The sequence below is a fragment of the Tachysurus fulvidraco genome, chromosome 3, assembly GCF_022655615.1.
Source record: "Tachysurus fulvidraco isolate hzauxx_2018 chromosome 3, HZAU_PFXX_2.0, whole genome shotgun sequence".
NCBI lineage: Eukaryota > Metazoa > Chordata > Actinopteri > Siluriformes > Bagridae > Tachysurus > Tachysurus fulvidraco.
Window position 1 is genome coordinate 28,446,621 of NC_062520.1, and position 21,710 is coordinate 28,468,330.

The window sequence follows — 21,710 nt, forward strand, 5'->3', positions numbered from 1 at the left end:
GATTCTTCAGTCCATCAGAGATCAGCTTCACTCCTGAATCCTGCAGTTTATTGTTACTCAGGTTCAGTTCTCTCAGTCTGGAGGAGTTTGAGGAGAGAACTGAGGACAGAACTCTACAGCTTTCCTCTGTCAGGTTACAGTCAAGCAGGCTGAAAGAGACATAATAAAATATGTGAATATCTGACTAATAATAAGGTGTTTCCATCACCCAAGTAATAAACTGTCTCACTGAACACAAGTCTCTGATGTCAGAATAAAAATATCATATAAGGAGACTCATGTGTGTGACCCTCCTTACTTAAAGGTGAAATGATTAATAATACAAGCTTTTATGGGCATTGAAGGAAAAAAATAAAATAACGTCTCTCACTGTGTGTTTATGATCAGGAGCTGGAACACAAAGTCATCACTGTTTTAAAATATGAGCTGAAGAGGTTTAAGAAGCTCCTGAGTCCCGATTACCCAGCAGGCACTGAGAGGGAGGTGGAGGATGAGGAGGGATCTGCACAGTGTCAGAGAGGGAGCACTGAAGATCACACTGCATGTCCTAAAGAACATGAACCACACAGATCTCGGTAAAACCCTGCAGAACAGTAAGAGCTCTGAGTCATGACTTAATTCCATCAGGTTCAAAATAGTTTTAGATATAAAGACTTTTTGTTTTAATTTTAATTTTAGTTCCATGTACATCTGCTGTTTCCTTCAGTAATATTTATTACATCAATGAGGAATGAACAGCAGCAACTGGAATAAATTTACATTTTATATTGTGCTATTTTATAAAACATGTTATTACTTTGTTTATTAGAGTCTATAGGTCCTGTATATCAGCCAAAGTTGAAATCCAAGCTGAGAGAGAAGTTTAAAAGAATTAATGGGGAGGAATCTCACAACATGGAAGCTCAGCACTTCTGAACGAGATCTACACTGAGATTTACATCACAGAGAGTTGAAGTGGAGACGTCAATAACGAACATGAGGTGAGACAGATTGAGACAGTGTCCAGGAGACCAGCAACACAGGAGACACCTACAGTATCAACTGTAATAATCTCTTTAAAGACAAGTCCATCAGAACTGTGCTGACTAAAGGAATAGCAGGAATTGGAAAAACAGTCTCTGTGCAGAACTTCATTCTGGACTGGGCTGAAGGAAAAGCAAATCAGGATGTCACCTTCGTGTTCCCACTCCCCAGAGATGAATCTGATGAAGCAGCAAAATCTCAGTCTGATGAATCTTCTTTAACACTTTTTCCCAGAAATAAGAAAACTAGAATCAATTGACTGTGACTCCCACAAAGTCCTGTTTACCTTTGATGGTCTGGATGAGTGTCAACTTCCTCTAAATATCCAGAACAATGAGATATTGCTTGATGTGACAGCATCAGCCTCAGTAGATGTGCTACTGACAAACCTCATCATGGGGAATCTGCTTCCCTCTGCTCTCCTCTGGATAACGTCTCGACCATGAGCAGCCAATCATTTACATTTACATTTACAGCATTTAGCCGACACCCTTATCCAGAGTGACTTACAACTGAGCAACTGAGGGTTAAGGGCCTTGCTCAGGGGCCCAGCAGTGGCAGCTTGGTGGACCTAGGGTTCGAACCTGTGACCTTCTGATCAGTAGCCCAACACCTTAACCACTGAGCTACCACATCCCTCCTGAGTGTGTAGACCAGGTAAAAGAGGTACGAGGCTTCAGTGATCCTCAGAAAGAGGAGTACTTCAGGAGTACTTCAGTGATCAGAGCCTGGCTAAAATCATCAGACACCTGAAGTCTTCAAGAAGCCTCTACATCATGTGCCACATCCCAGTCTTCTGCTGGATCTCAGCCACTGTTCTAGAGAGAATGTTGGGTGAAGCAGAAAGTCGAGAGATCCCCAAGACTCTGACTCAAATGTTCACACACTTCCTGATCTTTCAGATCAAATACAAGGACCAAAAGTACCATCAGAATTGTGACCCTGATCCTCAGCAGACCAGAGAGAGTATCATGGCACTGGGGAAACTGGCTTTCCAGCAGCTGGAGAAAGGAAACCTGATCTTCTATGAAGATGACCTGAGAGAGTGTGGCATTGATGTCAAAGAAGTGTCAGTGTACTCAGGAGTGTGTACCCAGATCTTCAGAGAAGAGTTTGGGCTTCACCTGGGGAAGGTGTTCAGCTTTGTCCATCTGAGTGTTCAGGAGTTTCTGGCCGCTTTAAACGTATTTTTAACCTTTATTTTTGAAAAGACAAATGTGCTTGTGGAGAAAAGCACTGGAATTTTAATTTTTTTCAGAAATCCATCCATTTCTGATCTCCTCAGGAGTGCAGTGGACAAGGCCTTACAGAGTCAGATTAGACACCTGGACGTGTTCCTACGCTTCCTTCTGGGTCTCTCACTGGAGTCCAATCAGACTCTCTTATGAGACTTAATGCCACAGACAGGAAGCAGATCTCACAGCAAACAGGAAACAGTGGATTACATCAAGGAGAAGATCAGGGAGAATCCTTCTCCAGAGAAATCCATAAATCTGTTCCACTGTCTAAATGAACTGAATGATCATTCTCTAGTGCAGGAAGTACAAACTTACCTGAAAGGTGTAGGCTACAGACGTCTCAGTGGAACCAGTCTCTCTCCTGCTCAGTGGTCAGCTCTGGTGTTTGTGTTACTTAACTCAGAACAGGAGCTGGATGAGTTTGATTTGAGGAAACATGATCCATCAGATGAATGTCTTCTGAGGCTGCTGCCAGCGGTCAAAGCCTCTAGAAAAGCTTTGTGAGTATTTTATTTAAAAATGTTTTATATTATGGTTTATTATTTTAATTTAACACTGAACAGCACTGTTTGAAATAATGCTTGTTTATTGTTCAGCTACTTGTCTTTATACAAACTTCTGTTAAATGTACAGATAATTCTATCACTTTATACATTAACATGTTATTAAAGTAACACACAAACACACAACCTGAACTCGGGTCCACTCCAAACACCCAGAAATCAGAGGCATCTGTATGAGAATGATGTGCACCAACTGGTTAATTGTCTGTATGAAATAAGATACATAACTTTGTTATATTAAAATAACACAATCAAATTTTGCTAAAACAATAAAACAAGCCCCAAAAGAAATGTTCATCAATCTACAAAATGATAAACACCTGAAAAATTGTTAAGGTACAGAGTCTGCTGCTCTGTAAAACCAGTGCAATGTAACACTAACCAAACCAATACCAAAGCAATACCGTGTGTGTGTGTGTTATGTACATGTGTTAATGGTCTCATGATAAATTGTATAAATTGTGGCATTCAGGAAGACGTTTCTACTCCTGTAACCGTCAAGTCAACTTTATTTATAGAGAACATTAAAAAACAGCTGTTGGCCAAAGTGCTGTACAGAATTTAAGCATATAATAAAATACAAAATGCAAAAGTCAACATAGGACACAACAGATAATAGACTAAGGTTATACCAATGAGCTTAACTATGATCGTAGGCAACAGTAAAAAGATAAGTTTTAAGAAGAGACTTGAAATCTGCGTATGTTGGTGCTGCATATGTGTGTGTGTGTGTATGTATATATATATATATATATATATATATATATATATATATATATATATATATATATATATATATATATATATATATATAGGAAGGTAACTTGTTCCATAACTGTGGAGCAGCCACTGAAAAGGCGCGATCACCTTTCAATTTCAATCGAGTTCTAAGAACAGTCAACTGAAGACTACCACTTGCCCGAGGTTCCCTAGAGAAATTACATTGTAGAAGGAGATCAGAGATATAGGATGGAGCCAATCCATGGAGACCCTTATAAACAAACAGCAGTGCCTTAAAATGAATACAGAATTTACCTGGAAGCCAGTGAAGAGAGATCCTCACTGGTGAGATATGTTCCCTCTTCCTTGTCCCAGTTAACAACCGAGCAGCAGCATTTTGAACAAGTTGAAGATGAGACAATAGGGACTGTGAAATGCCCAAGTACAGTACATTACAATAATCTAACCTGGATGAAATAAAACAGTCTCCATGTCTTTTGATGTTAAGAATGACTTCATCTTTGCAGCATTGATCTGTTTATCAAAAGTCAAGGCCGAATCAAAAGTAATACCTAAGTTTCTGGCATGTGAATGATTATTAGATAGAGGTCCCAGTTCACTAGCCACTACCTCCGTAGAAGCAGGGGAGCCAAAGATTAAGACCTCAGTCTTAGACTCATTTAACTGAAGGAAGTTTGCAGACATCCACTCTTTGACCTCTCTCAGACAATCAGACAGACACTGTAAACTGGGTGCATGGGAACATAACACTGAGTATCATCTGTGTAACAGTGGTATGAAACATTGTGCCTCCTAAATGTGGCCGGGGATTTAAATTCACCACCAGGAACACATTGAGGGGTTTTACTTTACTGTTTATTCATTTACTGTTTTCTAGAAAATGAGTCACTATGAAAAGTGACCTAGAAACTTAATTAAGAAGAAATTTTACAAAAAGATCTGTAAAAGCGAAACAAACTTTATATAAACAAAATGAGCGCTTTCAACAAACTGAAAACACAAATTTAAACCTCTGTAGCTCTACAATGTTATATTCAAATGCAAAAGAATAGGAAAATTACTAAATTCTCAGTGCAAAAACAAATAGAAAATAAAAACAATTTCAAGTAATGCAACAATACCAAAATGTTACAACACAATACGGCAGTGGGAATAATCACGATGAGCTCAAAACATAAAACCAGATACACTTTACACAGGATAAAATCTCCAATATATGTTGTTCACCATGGATGACCACAATTTCCAGAGAATACGCATGGATTGCACTGCTTGCACTGCTCGCAATCTCAACGGGCTATTTCAGAGTGAGAGCGCATGCACACTGTCTCATAAGCGACACACACAGTGCCACCCACTGACCACTCCAGGAACATACATGTAACTACTGTTTATCTTAACTTAATACACTGAAAATAATGAGAATAATAAAATAGCAAAATTTAACATGCAAGGAAAGAAACAAATTTTAAGGTAATTTACCACCCGGTTACATTCTCCCCTGCAATAAGTCAGCGTCCTCGATGACCCATTCAATCACAAATTTCGGCATTCATGGCACCGTGTAATGCCTTCTCAAACAACGCAGTGCCAATACTGGTCAACACTTGAGACACCATATCTGTGCTGACAATTACTGCATGACAAGCAGACCTGGGTGCATGAAAAGGATTTGTATGAACACCCGCCGTTGACCGTTTGCTTCTGCGCACAGCTGGCACTGGTATTTCTCTAAAATCAGAGTTACGCATGTCACCAGTCTCTAGCTCCTGCGACTGGCCATGTTCACCTGTAGCCCTCTGGAACACATCATCACATTCTGCAGAGTCTCTACCAGTATCCATTAATTCTTGTACTCGGATACCTTCAGAGCTGTCACCTCCCAACTCTGAAGTAACTGGTGCCTCTGAAACCATTGGACTGTTTGCGCACACTCTCACAGAGGGTTGCACGACCTCCTCTACCACCACAAAATCTGGCTCAGACATCCCATTCTGATCCATGATGACAGGCTTTATATCTGACCAAGATTTTTCCTTACTCCTAGGCCTAGGAGTGGGCACGGCACCTGGACGCAACTCCGACCTGTGAACCCCCTTCGACGGCCCTCCCTCTAAAGGTTCCACAGTGTAAGTTGTGCCTACTATATCCACAACTTGGTACACAGTCGGGCTCCAGACATCTTGAATTTTGTTCCTGCCTGGAGGCCGCTGGCGCAGATATGACCTCGCCCACACTGACCTGGGGACAAAAAGTCTTTTCATTCAGACGTGTTACTCTCTCTAGAGCTTTCTCTTCTGAGTACTCCCTAGCCTTCTCATGGGCATATCTCAGCCTCTCTTGATGCACAGACAACCAGTCTTGTTTCTGCTCAGAGACGTCCTCCCCACCTAACGATGCATCAATGGGCAGATGTGGTTGTACCCCAAAAAGAAGATAATAAGGGGAAAACCCTGTAGTAGCATGCGGAGTCACATTGTACGCATGGACTAACTCCGGCAAGTACTCAGGCCAATGCCGCTTACGTTCTGGCGGTAATGTTCGTAACAGGTTGTGCAGTGTTCGGTTGTACCGTTCACACTGGGCATTTCCCTGTGGCCTATACGGGGTTGTACGGGTCTTTTTCACCCCATAGAGTCTGCACAGCTCGGCGATTACCTCACTTTCAAAGTTTCGACCTTGATCGGCGTGCAACCTCTCTGGGATGCCGTATTTCATAAACCACTCCTTTTAACAAGACCTTTGCTGTAGTATGGGCCTTTTGATCTTTTGTGGGAAACGCCTGTGTAAACTTTGTGAAAACGTCGGTAACAACCAAAACATTTTCACGCCCGTCAGAAGCAGGCTCTAAGACTGTGAATTCCACCGCAATCACTTCCAGAGGTCTGGAAGCCAAAAACGCTCTCACAGGGGCACGAACTTTGGGCTGAGGCATCTTTGTGAGGATGCACCGCTGACACTTCTTTACCCATTCCTCCACGTCCTCATAAATACCGGACCAAAAACACCTCTGCTTCAACAACCCCAACGTCCGTTCAATGCCCTGGTGCCCCAGATCGTCGTGCACACTTCGCAGAACTTGTTCCTTTAAACACCCCGGCAATAAGAGTTGCCAACAGCTCTCCTCAGAAGGGACACCTACCACACGATTTAGCAACCCATTTCATTCTTTTGTGAGGCTCCACTGCTTCAGAAGGCATTTCACAGACCTGGACAGAGACTGTCTTTCCAGGTGAGCTGGTTTCTTTTTCTTATCCCAGAACCCTCGAAACACCTGCAGAACAGGATCACTTTTCTGAAACTCAACCACCTGTTCCCTGGTGTATCCGGGAAGCGTATGAGTGTTACCTTGGAGAGTAGTGATAGCATTTTCCCCAGCCTCCAACGCACGAATTTGCCTCAACCTGCTGCACTCAACACCCTTCAATGCAAGTTCAGGTTCCAAGGTGGTACCTCGCCTTATTACACCGCAATTCGCTACACACTCATCCCAGTCAGCGTCTGGATCAGGTCCAGGCTCCCCTGCAAACTCCTGCCTAGACAGAGCATCAGCTGCAGCGTTACACTTGCCCGGTCTGTACTTCACCTCGAAGTTGAATACAGACAGCTGTGCTACCCATCTCTGTTCGATCGCTCCTAACTTGACAGTTTGTAAGTGACAGAGCAGATTATTATCCGTGATCACCTCGAACCAAGACCCAAGTAAATAGCCGCGAAATTTCTCGACTACAGCCCACTTAAGAGCCAGTAGCTCGAGCTTCGTGCTACTGTAATTACGATCATTTTGCTCTGCATTTCGCAACCTATGGCTGGCGTATGCAATGACCCTCTTCACGTCACCCTGTTTCTGGCACAGGATGGCTCCTAAGCCATTCTGGCTTGCATCGGTTTCGAGAATGAAAGGACAAGTGAAGTCTGCGAAACCAAGCACAGGTGCTGTCATCAGCTTCCTCTTCAACTGATTGAATGCATGGTCACATTCAGCAGACCACAGAGTGCTAAAGCGACGACCACTTCTTACACACCTGCCTTCACTCAAGCAAGCATTTACTAGGTCATGTAAGGGGCCAGCTATCTTAGAAAAACCCTCAATGAACTTTCTATAATAGCTGCAAAACCCTAAAAATGACCTCAACTCCTTGACCGTTTCTGGGGTCTTCCAATTACTGACTGCAGCAACCTTGTCTGGGTCAGGAGAAATCCCTTGCGCTGACACCTGGTGGCCAAGGAAACGCACAGAGTCTTGGAGAAACCGGCACTTGCCCAAGTTGACCTTTAAACCAGTCTCAGCCAACCGTTTCAGCACCATCTCTAACCTTTTGTAGGTGTTCCCCAAACGTCTGTGAAAACAGCAAGATGTCATCTAGGTATACTAGATGTTACCTGTTACCTGTCGCCCCCCCATTTTCATGATTTTCACCTAGATGACATACCCACATAAAAAGTGGTACAGCTCCCATATACTTTGACACACAGAGGTGAGCTTGGTCTCATTGGAAAGAAGAGAGTCTCTAGTTTCCGACACAAGTGTCAGCTTGATTCTAAGCCTTACTGACACAGAGTTATAGAGGCTAGAATGGAGGGTGTTTATTTCCGTCTGAGTTGTTTACCTGATAAACTGATTACATACATTGCTGTATTTAATTCTGGTTGGTAAACAACAACTGAGGGCCATAGCCACATGTCTTGGCTTTCACCAAAAAAAAAATGAAGTCAAAAGACTCAAAAATGGATTTTATATGAATATTTTTCTATGGACATGTCCGTCTGTTCAGGTTTTTCTTGTTTATTTTTTTTACTGTATAACTTTGTATAAAAGGACTGCATGCTTAGTTCAAAAGTCCTATAACAAAGAGAACCCCTCTGCCTATAACTCTGTTTTGAAAAAATGCCTGTAAACTGACACCCTGAGGTGTGAGAGTGTGAAACGTTCGAGAATTGCGCAATAAAGCTGAAAAAAATTAATATGCGCACGCTTATTGCACAGCCCGAACTCACCAGATGTATCATGTTGCATCTCGTTGGAATCGTCTCCTTATTGGCTAAAGAGCTATGATGCTCGCGAAACATCAAATCGCTACTGGACGGAGCAAATGTCAGTCAAAGGGCGGGTCACCCACATAGCATGGAGAGACCTCATTGGCTTCTTAGCTGCCTATCTCGGCCGCACAGGCACTGGTTGGCTCATGCGAGGGCTTGTTTGCTTCGTCACATCCTCGACTACAAATCTGACGCGTTTTGAAATTTTGGTATGTGTCCAATGAGACGTAGGAGTCCAACAAAGGGCGGAAGTGAAGCTTCGTGTTCAGTTTCCGGTCAAACACATAATTCTTGTGAAGCGAGCAAAGCGTTTTGGATTAAAAGGATTACATTTTCAAGTTTTTTGGACTCTCGGGGATTTTTACAAGCATTTGTTTTGGAAAATACATTAACATTAGTGACAATGTGAAGAAAGGGAAATTTAAAGACCAGCGTTTAAAAGTGAGTAAACAGATCGAACTAGCGCCACCTAGTTCAATTTTCTATCAAATGGTTAAATTACTATAAATCATATTATGCTGTGTGTGTGCGCTTAATAAAATCCTGAGAGTCTAAGCTTTCGAACAGTATATAATTTAACCGTGTATTTAGAGGATTTAATGCTTAAAAGTTACAATGAAGTTACAATGAATTTGATGCATTTTCGCCTCCTAGCGGTGGTGGCTCGGTACCGAGACGTAGGCCTCTAACAGGTTAACACCTGGAAGATCAAGTCGCTCATGACAGCCTGCATCAGCCGCTGAATGGTTGACGGTCCATTACAGACCCCAAAGGGCATCCTCCGGTACTCAAATAAACCAAAAGGCATGGTGAATGCCGTTTTGGCCCTATCCCTGACATTCACCGCGATCTGATGATACCCAGAGGTCAAGTCCACAGTTGAGAAAAACTTTGCTCCCCTGAGGGCATCAAAGCTCTCGTCAATTCTAGGTAGCGGAAACGCGTCACGCCTCGTCTTAGCATTGAGTTTGCAATAATCTACGCACAACCGTAGCGACCCATCAGTTTTGCGCACCAGTACCACAGGCGAGGCGTAAGCACTCACACTCTCTTGAATGACACCCTTCTTCAATAACTTAGTTATGTGCTCTCTAACCTCTTGGTACTGATTTGGGGGAATTCGTCGGTACGGCTGATTCACTGGTATGTCATCAGTCAGATGTATCTCGTGCTGAACATTATCTGTATAACCCAAATCATCATCCTCCAGGGCAAACACACTTGAATACTTGCCCAGCAGAGCTTTTAACTGAACCTGTTGCTCAGCAGTGCCTCCCATGCTGACATAATCCAAGACTGACTGAGCCTGAGGCTCAGACACAGGACCTCCACCCATAGTGACTTGTTCTATGTCTGCAGAGATTCGCTGAAACCTTACTTCGCAGGACGAACCCTCACTGTTACCACCTACCAGGGACAGCAAACCCAAACGGGCCCTAGGTTGAATCCAAAGATCTTCCTGTGACAGGTTAAGTACTCTCACTGGACACACAGGTAACTCTGACGTGACCAAGGTAGGTACGACAACCAAACCTTCTGGTAAGGGCAAATTTGCTGGTTCTACCAACCACACAGAACCATCCTTTTTACTGCGTTCGATCCCCTTAATCAGGACAGTGGCTGCCGACCAAGCTGGCACGTGAGCCGGAGTCTTACCTACAACCCGAGCAGATGAAACTCGCTCAACTAACTCCACTGATTGTGCCTGCTGGAAGACTGCCCTCCAGTCAGAATCCAGCCTACCACCCAGCGTGGTGTCAAATTCAGCGTGAACGATCTGTCGGCAGACGTTGGGCTAGGAGCTTCTTTCACGATCAAGAACCCACACTCGGGCAGAGTCATCCCCATAACCTCCACGTCCAGCTCCATGTAACCCAAATAAGGAATATCTAAACCGTTGGCTGCTGTGATCTTCAGCCAGCTAGAAGTAGACAACACGTCACCCTCATCCCCAAACAGGTGCTCTCGGAAAAATTCCTCAGTAATAGTACTGACCTGACTACCAGTGTCAAGCAAACATGACACTGGAACAGACTTGATTTTCAGTTCTACCATGGGGCAAGTTCCAACTGCACGCTCCAAGAAACGGTCTCGACTAGTTCCCTCAGGCGGTAAACCAGAAACTTCCCCTTATGCAGCCTGACTCATCGCAACAGAAGGACGTGGTTTTTCTTGACCTTCAGTGGTCTGGGTAGCACTTTTAGGTCTCCCACCCTGTCTCACAGTGCAGCGTCTAGCGATATGCCCAACCCCATTGCACTTGAAACAGATAGGTTCTCCCTTTTCTGTAAACCTGGGTGGAGAATTTGATGAAGGCGCGACATTCTGCAGAACCGACACTGACCGCTGCACAGTCAATTCTTTGACCACCTTAGTGAGCTCTGAAATAGTCTGCTCTTGCTCACTTATTCGCATGTCCTGCCGGGAAATTACTTGCAAAATTTCATTCAACACCAAAGAGTTTTGATTCTCAGACCTGACAGAAGTACCTTCAGGTTCCCCTAACACTTCTGAATGGACCGGTCGACTATTTGCTACTCTGGTTGGCCTGCTCTCTTCCATGGACCAAAGAATAGCCTCATTACGAATCTCAAGCAGGGTCAAATAGGGCTTTTCCCTGATTATTTTACGCAGCTCTCTCCTCAATGCGGCATCTCGCACACCGTCCACAAACTGATCGCGCAAAATCCCCTGCTCGTTAGCCAAACCATCTGGGGACTGTTTCACAATGGAACTTAACAGGCAAGAGAGAGCATGAGAGTAGTTTCGGAGATCTTCCCCCTCCAATTGTTTGCGATTGTAAAAGATTTGCAACAACTGAGTCCCACTACGCCGTTCCCCAAATGCGTCCCGCAAGAAAGTCAACAAATCACTGGCCTGTCTGGACTGATTTCCCACACATAAACGCACCTCTTCCAGTGCAGGCCCCTGCAAAAGTGAGATGATAAAGTCCAGCTGTTCTTCTTGTGTTTGGTCTCTGGCCCGTAGAACCCTTTCCACCTCCTCAATAAACTCCTCTACAGACCTTCCATCTTTGTTATACTCCCCGCTAAAAGGTTGAACCTGGCGTTCACAGGGAACATAAAGGTAAGAGCGGATTGTATTACCCCCACCAGCAGCCCTATTGGCCAGAGTGTCATTCCTCCAATCATTAAATCTTGAATTTGACCCTTTATTTGCTCTATGACATCATTCCCCACAACCCCAACATCAGGGACTTGTACGCTCTCTTCAGGCCGTTCGTCAGAGTCAGACATTTTCTACAGAAGTAGGTCAAAAAGCATTAACTCAGAATTAACTCAACTCAGTTGAAGATTAATGTCCTTGGTGCGAAACTCGTAACGCTTTTTTTTTTTTTTTTTTTTTTTGTAGTACCTTAGACACACCCTCACACTAATGCACAGTTCCTGAGATGCAGCCATGAGATCCTGGAAGACCACGCGTTGACAGCAGGAAACGCATCAGTCTGGACCGCTCTTCTTAGCAGCCGTCACGCCTGGCACAATGGAAACCCAATCGGTCGCACGCTGACCACCTCATCCGTGATCCTCCGCACTCTGGAAGTCCTCCGGCTCTGTAAAATATTCACCACTGCCGTACTGTCTAACTAAACCGCTCTAAAACAACTCGTCAGATTGAATAAACAACCCCACTCCTGGTACCAAAAATGTGGCTGGGGATTTAAATTCACCACCAGGAACACATTGAGGGGTTTTACTTTACTGTTTATTCATTTACTGTTTTCTAGAAAATGAGTCACTATGAAAAGCGACCTAGAAACTTAATTAAGAAGAAATTTTGCAAAAAGATCTGTAAAAGCGAAACAAAATTTATATAAACAAAATGAACGCTTTCAACAAGCTGAAAACACAAATTTAAACCTCTGTAGCTCTACAATGTTATATTCAAATGCAAAAGAATAGGAAAATTACTAAAATCTCAGTGCAAAAACAAATAGAAAATAAAAACAATTTCAAGTAATGCAACAAAACCAAAATGTTACAACACAATACGGCAGTGGGAATAATCACGATGAGCTCCAACATAAAACCAGATACACTTTACACAGGATAAAATCTCCAATATATGTTGTTCACCATGGATGACCACAATTTCCAGAGAATACGCATGGATTGCAATGCTTGCACTGCTCGCAATCTCAACGGGATATTTCAGAGTGAGAATATATAAAATAATGAGAATAATAAAATAGCAAAATTTAACATGCAAGGAAAGAAACAAATTTTAAGGTAATTTATCACCCGGTTACATAAATATTGCATACAAAGGAAGCATGTAAATGTGTTGATATGGTGTCCTGTACTCTAAGAGAAACACATTTACAATGCTTTTGTGTGGTAAATAGTGTGTGTATGTCTGTGAGTGTGTTTGAGGTCAGTGTTCTGATATTTCATCATTTCTCTTCCAGTCTCTGTGTGTGTAATCTGACAAAGGAAAGCTGTAGAGTTCTGTCCTCAGTACTCACTTCAAACTCCTCCAGACTGAGAGAACTGAACCTGAGTGGAAATAAACTGCAGGATTCAGGAGTGAAGCTGCTCTCTGATGGACTGAAGAATCCACACTGTTCACTGGAGATATTGAGGCAGACACACACACACACACACACACACACACACACACACACACACACACACACACACACACACACACACACACACACTGAGGTATACACACACTTACAGATACTAAGAAACTGAAATGTGGATATAGGAATCAGATTGACCTTCAACATTAATATCATGAGTCTCTTTATTTGATATTTTTATTCTGACATCAGAGGCTTGTGTTCAGTGAGACAGTTTATTACTCAGCTGATGGAAACACCTCATTATTAGTCAGATATTCACATATTTCATTATGTCTCTTTCAGTCTGCTTGACTGTAATCTGACAGAGGAAAGCTGTAGAGTTCTTCTCAGTTCTCTCCTCAAACTCCTCCAGACTGAGAGAACTGAACCTGAGTGGAAAATAAATAAACTGCAGGATTCAGGAGTGAAACTGATCTCTGGACTGAAGAATCCACACAGTACACTTGAGATACTGAGGTATACACACACACACACACACACACACACACACACACACACACACACACACACACACACACACACACACGCGCGCAGATTTCCGATCCTGACTTTCCTCACAGAAAAATGATTTTCAACACCTGAACTTACTTTCTCTCTACTCTCATGTACCTGTATGTTAGATCTTGTTCCACCCCTCTTCTGTTCCTCTTGTTAAATGCATCGTCTCATATGATCTGAGACACGGGAGTCTGTCCAAGTACAAATATAGTCTCTTTAAATGTTTATTCTGACATCTAAGCTTGTGTTTCATGAGACAGTTTATTACTTGACGGATGGAAACACCTCATCCATGGGTCAGATATTCACATATTTCATAATTTCACTTTCAGGCTGTGTGTGTGTTGTGGCTGTGTGTGTTTGTGATCAGTATTCTAATATATCATCATTTCACTTCCAGTCTGTGCAGGTGTAATCTGACAGAGGAAAGCTGTAGAGTTCTGTCCTCAGTGCTTACCTCAAATGCCTCCAGACTGAGAGAACTGAACCTGAGTAACAATAAACTGCAGGATTCAGGAGTGAAGCTGATCTCTGATAGACTGAAGAATCCACACTGTACACTGGAAATAATGAGACACACACACACACACACACACACACACAGATACTGAGGTATACACACAGACACACACACATAGACACATAGATACTAATACTCATCATAATGAGTCTCTTCATTTGATATTTTTATTCTGACATTAGTTGCTTGTGTTTGTGAGACAGTTTATTACTCGATTTATGGAACCACCTCATTATCAGTCAGATATTTCATCATTTCTCTTCCAGTCTGTGTGGGTGTAAACTGACAGAGGACAGCTGTAGAGTTCTGTCCTCAGTTCTCACCTCAAACTCCTCCAGACTGAGAGAAATGAATCTAAGTAACAATAAACTGCAGGATTCAAGAGTGAAGCTGATCTCTGATGGCCTGAAGAATCCACACTGTAAACTAGAGAGGCTGAGGTACACACACACACACACACACACAATAAGTGATTGTGTGTTGTTTACTAGAGCTGAGTGATTAACACTGTAACTGTGAGATGTTTTCATCTCTTCAGGATGTCTCGCTGCAGTATTACAGATGAAGGTTGTGTTGCTTTGGCTTCAGCTCTGAGGTCAAACTCCTCATCACACCTGAAGGAACTGGATCTGTACGGTAATAATCCAGGAGAATCAGGAGTGAAGCTGCTCAGAGATCTGAAGGATCCACACAGTACACTGGAGAAACTAGAGTGAGTTACTGTTTCTACACACACACACACAGGCCCTAATCTAATCCTCTAAATTAAAAAAAATTGGCCAATTTAGTTATTTATTTATCTATTTATTTATTTAATGTTAAGACATTAGACCCTGTGATTCTTAGGATTTTATCTTTTTATATCTAGTCACACTATTAATCTATTCTATTAAATATTCATCATTGTGTTGTGATGTAATTTGTGTGTATTAAACGACTCTGACAATAGTCAGTGTTTGACATCATTGTCATGTTCTCTGTTTTACAGCATAAGGATCTGAATTATTCACATTCAGATGTAGAAGATAACAGAAGACATGACTTACCTGAATACATCCTTTCTCTACTCCACTTTCCTTTAGACTGTCATTAGGCTGTAATCAGTGAACACAGGAGTAGTGATCTCTGTAAATAAAACAGACAGCTGTACTACATGTATCTCCTCATATCTCCATAAGCTGTTTGTCAGCTCATGTTAAAAACGCTATTAATATTTAAAATGTCTGTTCCTCATTATTACTCTGAAATACATGTCTTGTTTTAGCACTGTTCTTAAACTTGCTACTCTGTTTTCCCCCAACATAATTAAAATAAAGAATAAAATAATTATATTATTAAAATAATTAATTAAAATAAAGAATAAATAAAAGAGAAGCGGCATTGTTGTCTGTGTGGTTTGTAATGATCCAGTGTGTTTGTGGTAGAATGGAACAGGGAACATGTTACCAAATGCAGGGTTTGAACCCTAAATTCCAGGGATCGTAGGTGAGATCTCATCCCAGTGATCCTCCTATAGCAGTGATAGACACAAGTGCAGAGTGTAATAGAAATATATCGTGAATAACAAAAATGAACATTGAACATTCTGTACCAATACACAGACACACACACGAAACTAGGAACAGCAAAGATGAAAAGGGGAACTGAACTGTTTTCCAACTGTTTTCCACAATATCCTCTAAAACCAAAAGCCATAAAAGGCATTACCTCTGTTTTCAAAGCATCACAAGAGAAAGGGGTAATATCCCATATCCAGATTCTCCAGTAAACACCCCAATATTTCCTGTTCGAAAGAAAATAAGACATTTAATTACTGCAGAAGGTAAATGACTCGAGTCAAGTAGGACACAGGCAATTCAGAAAATTCCAAAACTGGTTACAAAAAACAGTTAATGTCTTTTTTAGGCATGTGTTTATACTGTAGGATATTTATACCCGATTATGCTGTTTTAGAGGCACGGCTGCAAACAATTGCTCATGGACAAGGCCTACAAACACACAGCAAAGTGACGTGCACTGAGAATGCAAAAGCTGCATTTGAACGACTGAAACAGACATTACAGACTAGGCGTCCATGACCCAATGAGACTGCTTACACAAACTGTTGAGGAAAAAGGGGGATACATGACATCAGTTTTGCTCCAAGAGCATGGGGGAAAACTCAGACCAGTAACATATTTTTCAGCTAAACTGGATCCAGTGGCAGCAGGCCTGCTCATGTATCATGTAAGTCTGATTAATGAAGTTTGTTGCCCAAGGACTGATTTATAGGAGACACTGCTGACCAACCCTAATCTGGAATTATTTGTGGAAGGATCAGCATCCAGGAACTCAGAAACAGGTCAAAACTGTGTGGGGTTTGCAGTAGTTACCCAGAACAAAATTTTACTTTCAGGTAAAACTCCCATCTCATTACTCAGCAGAAGTAGCAGAACTTACTGCCCTTATAGAAGTCTGCAAATTGTCAGAGGGTAAGACTGTGACTGTGCATACTGATAGCAGGTAAGCCTTTGGTGTTTCACATGAGTCTGGCACACTGTGGAAACCTAGGCGGGTTTTAACTTCCTTGGGCAAACCCATCACACACCATGGCCTGATAGCTGACCTCTTGGATGCAATCCTACTTTCAAAAGCAATTGCAGTATGTAAACGTTAATAACAATAGGTAATGGAAAAGCTGATGCAGCGGCAAAGGCAGCAGCAACGATACCTGAGCAGAAACAAAACATAAACATCATGATTAAACTGTTTTCTTCTATCATAAATCTCACTGAATTACAGGGTATGAGTGATCATGAGGAGAAACAACGCTGGAGGAAGGTGGGAAGTGTCCAAAAGCAAGGTGTTTTGGTATGGTCCTCAGGAATACTGGTTTTACCAAAAAGATTGTTTCCTTTTTATGTTAAGTTGACACATGGTAAAGACCATGTGTCAAAAGGGGGAATGTGTCGTGAAATAATAAAGACCTGGTACACTAAGGGATTCCAAAATTACTCTAAAAATTTTAGTGATCGATGTTTAATCTGTAAGAAACACAGTGCAGGAAGGGGATTGGAGGTGCATCCCATTCCAGCCAGAAGCACCTTTCTAAGACCTACAGATGGACTTTATTGAACTTACTCCATCAACAGGCAAAAGGTATTGGCTGGTAATAGTCGACATGTTCTCTAATTGGGTAGAGGTTCTACCGAAAGCAAAACAAGACTCCATGACAGTAGCAAAGGCGCTGCTTACAGAAATCATACCCAGGTGGGGAATCCCTGAGTGCATCAATAGTGACAACGGCACACCATTCGTAAAACAAGGTGCTAACCAGAGTCAGTGAACTCATGGGTTTCCAATTAAAAACTCACTGTGCTTATCACCCTGAAAGTGGAGGCGCAGTAGAGAGAGAGAATGGTACTCTAAAAAACAAATTGGACAAATGCTGTGAAGAGACTGGATTGCCATTGCAAAGCACTACCATTGGTTTTACATTACATGAGAACACGTACCAGAGCAGAATCTAACCTAAGCCTATTTGAAATTCTTTTTGGCAGGCCCAGAAGCATGGGAATAGGGAGGAAGGTTCCTGCACCACCGACAGACACTTATGATGTGCACTAGATTACTGAGACACCCAACAGTCTGCTGGGTGAGCCAGATGTGTAATTGAATAAGGAAACATATTTGCCATGACTGAAGAAGTTGGGTTACTCTCAGTGACTAGGGGTACAGAAAAAGGGTGTGTCAGGTGCCACAGAGGGAAAATCTTGATCCTGTCAGCGCTGCTGATCATATGGAGCGACCCAGCATCGTCTCATCCACATGACAACGAATTCTGGAAATTTCCCAACTGGACAGCCAGGCAACATACTAATGAATCTTGCTATGTGTGTCATGTGTTCCCCACAGCAGCAGCTGGGTCAGCAATGAAGCCAAATCCAGAACCGCATCCCCAGGTCCTGCAAGCAAATTAAGCTTTATGATGTAGTATTAGTCCAACAATTTTTATGTCCATTTTTGTGATTCAAAAGGGTGGAAATGTAATAGAAATATATTGTGAATAACAAAAATGAACATTGAACATTCTGTACCAATACACACACACACACACCCGAAACTAGGAACAGCAAAGATAACAAAGGGGAACTGAACTGTTTTCCAACTGCACACTAAGCATAAAAGATAAGAACATTGCAGGAGTGTGGAAATAACGCAGAATAACGCCATGACAAGATTAGAGGAAGTCACACACAGTGGAAGACATGCACACACACATACTTACAAGGGAGGAAATGTCCTGGACCTGTTTTTGACCCGTCCTATCCCATCGACAACTATGACTGCTACCCCATTTCACATCTCTGATCCTCACCTGGTATACTTCACCATTACTCTCCCTACCTGACCCAAAACCAACTTTCAGCATAACTCTTTCATACCTTTTTGACCCTGACTCCATTCTTCTCCCCCCCTCTTGGACTCAGCCACAGACTGACTTTCCTTTTCTCTCTTTCCTCATCCATGGTCCTCTGTCTATTAAATCCAGAAAGACTTCTTGTCCTTCTCCTTGGATGTCAGATGTGCTGAGCAGCAATTGGAAAGAATTAAGATAGAAAGCAGAGCGAAAGTGAAAAGAAAGTAATCACAACTCTATGCAGACCTCCCCTTTAACCATGCACTCCTGTCCAAACTCTCTTTAAATGTGACTTCAGCCAAGACCTCCTACTACAAGGAAAGGTATGAAGCTTCCGCATCTCATAAGCTCCACACCATCATCTCTTCACTTCTCAACCTCCAGCTCCACCTGCTTTATCCTCCTTGACTGCTAAAGAATTTGCTTCCTTTTACAATGAGAAGATTTGCCAGACCTTCACTTCTGCCCTGACATCTACAGTACACAGCCAGGATCCCCCACTTTATTGTCATGTTTTTAAACTGTAGGAACAAAAGAGATTATACATGTCAACTAGTCTTGCCTGGATCCAACCCCTTAGACTATGCTCCAGACCATCTGACAAGGCCTTCTGCCCTTCATCGCCATAATCATCAATGTATCCCTAACATCATAACGTCATGAGCCCACTACCTTCCAGAGCACAAGGGTTATTTCTATCCTAAAGAATTTTGCTCTGGATCCATCAGACATCAGCTCGCAATCATGGACAATCAGCTGTCCTTTTCCTTCCATGTGGCTAATGTGACATGCTCATGACTGTTTCTTCTCTACAACATCAGGAGGATTTGACTATTTTTTATCCACAATTGTTACTTAGGTGCTTGTTCAATTGAATGCAATTGGTCCTCTTCATATGACCCAAAATATAGCTGCATGACTTGTTTTCCACACCACCCCACTAACTGAAGACATCAAGTGACGCCGAGGAATGGGGGCCTGGTCTTCGCAGTAAGCCAAGGTCATGACGCTTCTCCAGCACATCATGCAAGTTGGTTGTTGCATGATTACATTGCTGTAATAACATCTGGAGTTTGGATTCATAAACAGCATCTCTGGTGTCAATTTACTCGCAAAGTCTGGCTAAACACATAAATAGCAGCATTTTGGATCCAGAGTGACCCCTGCATGCTACTGCCATGCCGCCATCTTGGATCTCCTTTATCTAAGAAAAACTATTGATAAAGAGCTAGTATTCTGGAGACGCTTCTCAGTGTTGGTGTTCGGTGGGTGAGGGCGGTGCGCTGACCATGACAGTTTCTGCATCATGTAATGACATCATATTTTTTATCTTAGCAATATTTCTAAGTTAAAAGAAGGCTTGTGATATTTTTTTTATGTGAGCTTCAATTGAGAGACTGGTGTCAATAATCACACCAGGGTCTTTTACTGCTGCATATAATGCAATAGAAAGACTATCCAAAGTTACTCTGGTATCAGAAAGCTTACTTCAGCTAGTAAAAGCACTTGTCTTGTAAAAGTTAAGCAGAAGAACACATTTGCTGTCTGATGTCCTTAACACAATCTTCAATCCTATTAAGCTGGTGACTCACATCTGACTTGCACCAAACACCAAACACTACCTTAGTTTGTTTAGAGTAGTCACAATTTAGATCTACGAAGTGATAGCAATCAGTCAAATAAGACCTGATCCAGGAGAGGACTGTCCCTTTAACACCAACATGTTCTAGTCCACCAAGTAAAATAACATGTTCAATGGTATTAAAAGCTGCACTAATCAAGCAAGACCAGCAAAAAGGCACAGCCCAGTAACGGGTCATTAACAACTTTAACTAGTGCTGTTTCTGTGCTATGATGACATTTCTAGGATCTTGGTAATAAAGGGGAGGTTTGATGTTGGCCTATAGTTGGACAGCTGGATTGGGTCAAGTTCGGGGCTTTTTAATCAAAGGTTTGATAACCGCTATCTTAAAAGATTTCGGCACATAGCCGAATAGTGCTAATGGACGAATATATTATTTTTAGATTGGAATATTCTAGAAAATAGAATATTTTTTCCATCCATGCTAATTGAAATACAGATCATTTTGATACTGTTTACTGTATGTTCTAATTTCCTATCTAATTCTTTTAAAGTTGTTGTGTGGGCATTGTACCAAGTTGCTAGTTTTTTTAGTTATACTTTCTATATTTAATCCAACAGTTATAACAATATACAACAATTTGTCTCATAAACAACTAGGTTTAAAATGAAATCTGCAAATTCAGAGGAATTCAGAGGAACACCACCTGGACATCCAGCAGTTCAGACCATACCCTGATGTAAGTGTCACAACCGGAAGCGGAAGGAGACAGACCCGTATGCAGGATAGCTTCAAATGAAAGGGGTTTAATAAATAATAAAGACAACGACATAAAGACTATAACGAAAGCAATACAAATGAAGACACTTAACAAAGACTAGACATGACGAGGGGTAAACGTAACTAATGATTACGTCGGCAACTCGGCAACACGGCCCACTTAAATATAAAAAGACATGATGACACAATAAGAATCAGGTGTGAAGACAGGGAGGGGAGACGAAGGCGGGGCAGACACGTGATGAGGAAGATAAACAAAAAGGCACGTGGCCAAAAGTCCGGGTTGAGTCCTGACAGTACCCCCCTCCCCCCTCGAGGCGCGGCTCCCGAAGCGCCAAACCCCGACAAGGTCCGGGGGGTGTGGGGGGTGGGGGGGGAGGCACACGGAGAAGGCAGATGGGGGAGCAAGGAACACGGCGAAGGCAGATGGGGGAGCGAGGAACACGACAAAGGCAGATGGGGGGAGCAAGGTCCACGGCGAAGCCGGTGGGGGGAGCAAGGCACACGGCGAGGCCGGTGGGGGGATCAAGGCACAGCCAGCGAGGGCCGAGCGACGTCCACAGCCGAGCAGAGGGGCCGAACGACGTCCACAGCCGAGCAGAAGGGCCGAGCGACGTCCACAGCCGAGCAGAAGGGCCACGTGACTTCCATAGCCGAGCTGGAGGGCCGAGCGACATCCACAGCCGAGCTGGAGGGCCGAGCGACATCCACATCCG

At 42.7% G+C, this 21,710-nt stretch overlaps 1 protein-coding gene across 1 annotated transcript in view; it reads left to right on the top strand.

Annotated features, from left to right (window-relative positions):
- The window catches only part of LOC113647682 (NACHT, LRR and PYD domains-containing protein 12-like), a 101,501-nt gene that overhangs the window by 61,574 nt on the left and 18,217 nt on the right, over positions 1-21,710 (top strand). The window contains exons 10-11 of the mRNA XM_047811209.1: positions 13,035-13,208; positions 14,771-14,944. Of these exons, the coding sequence (XP_047667165.1) occupies positions 13,035-13,208; positions 14,771-14,944 (348 nt within the window). The remainder of the gene's footprint in view (positions 1-13,034; positions 13,209-14,770; positions 14,945-21,710) is intronic.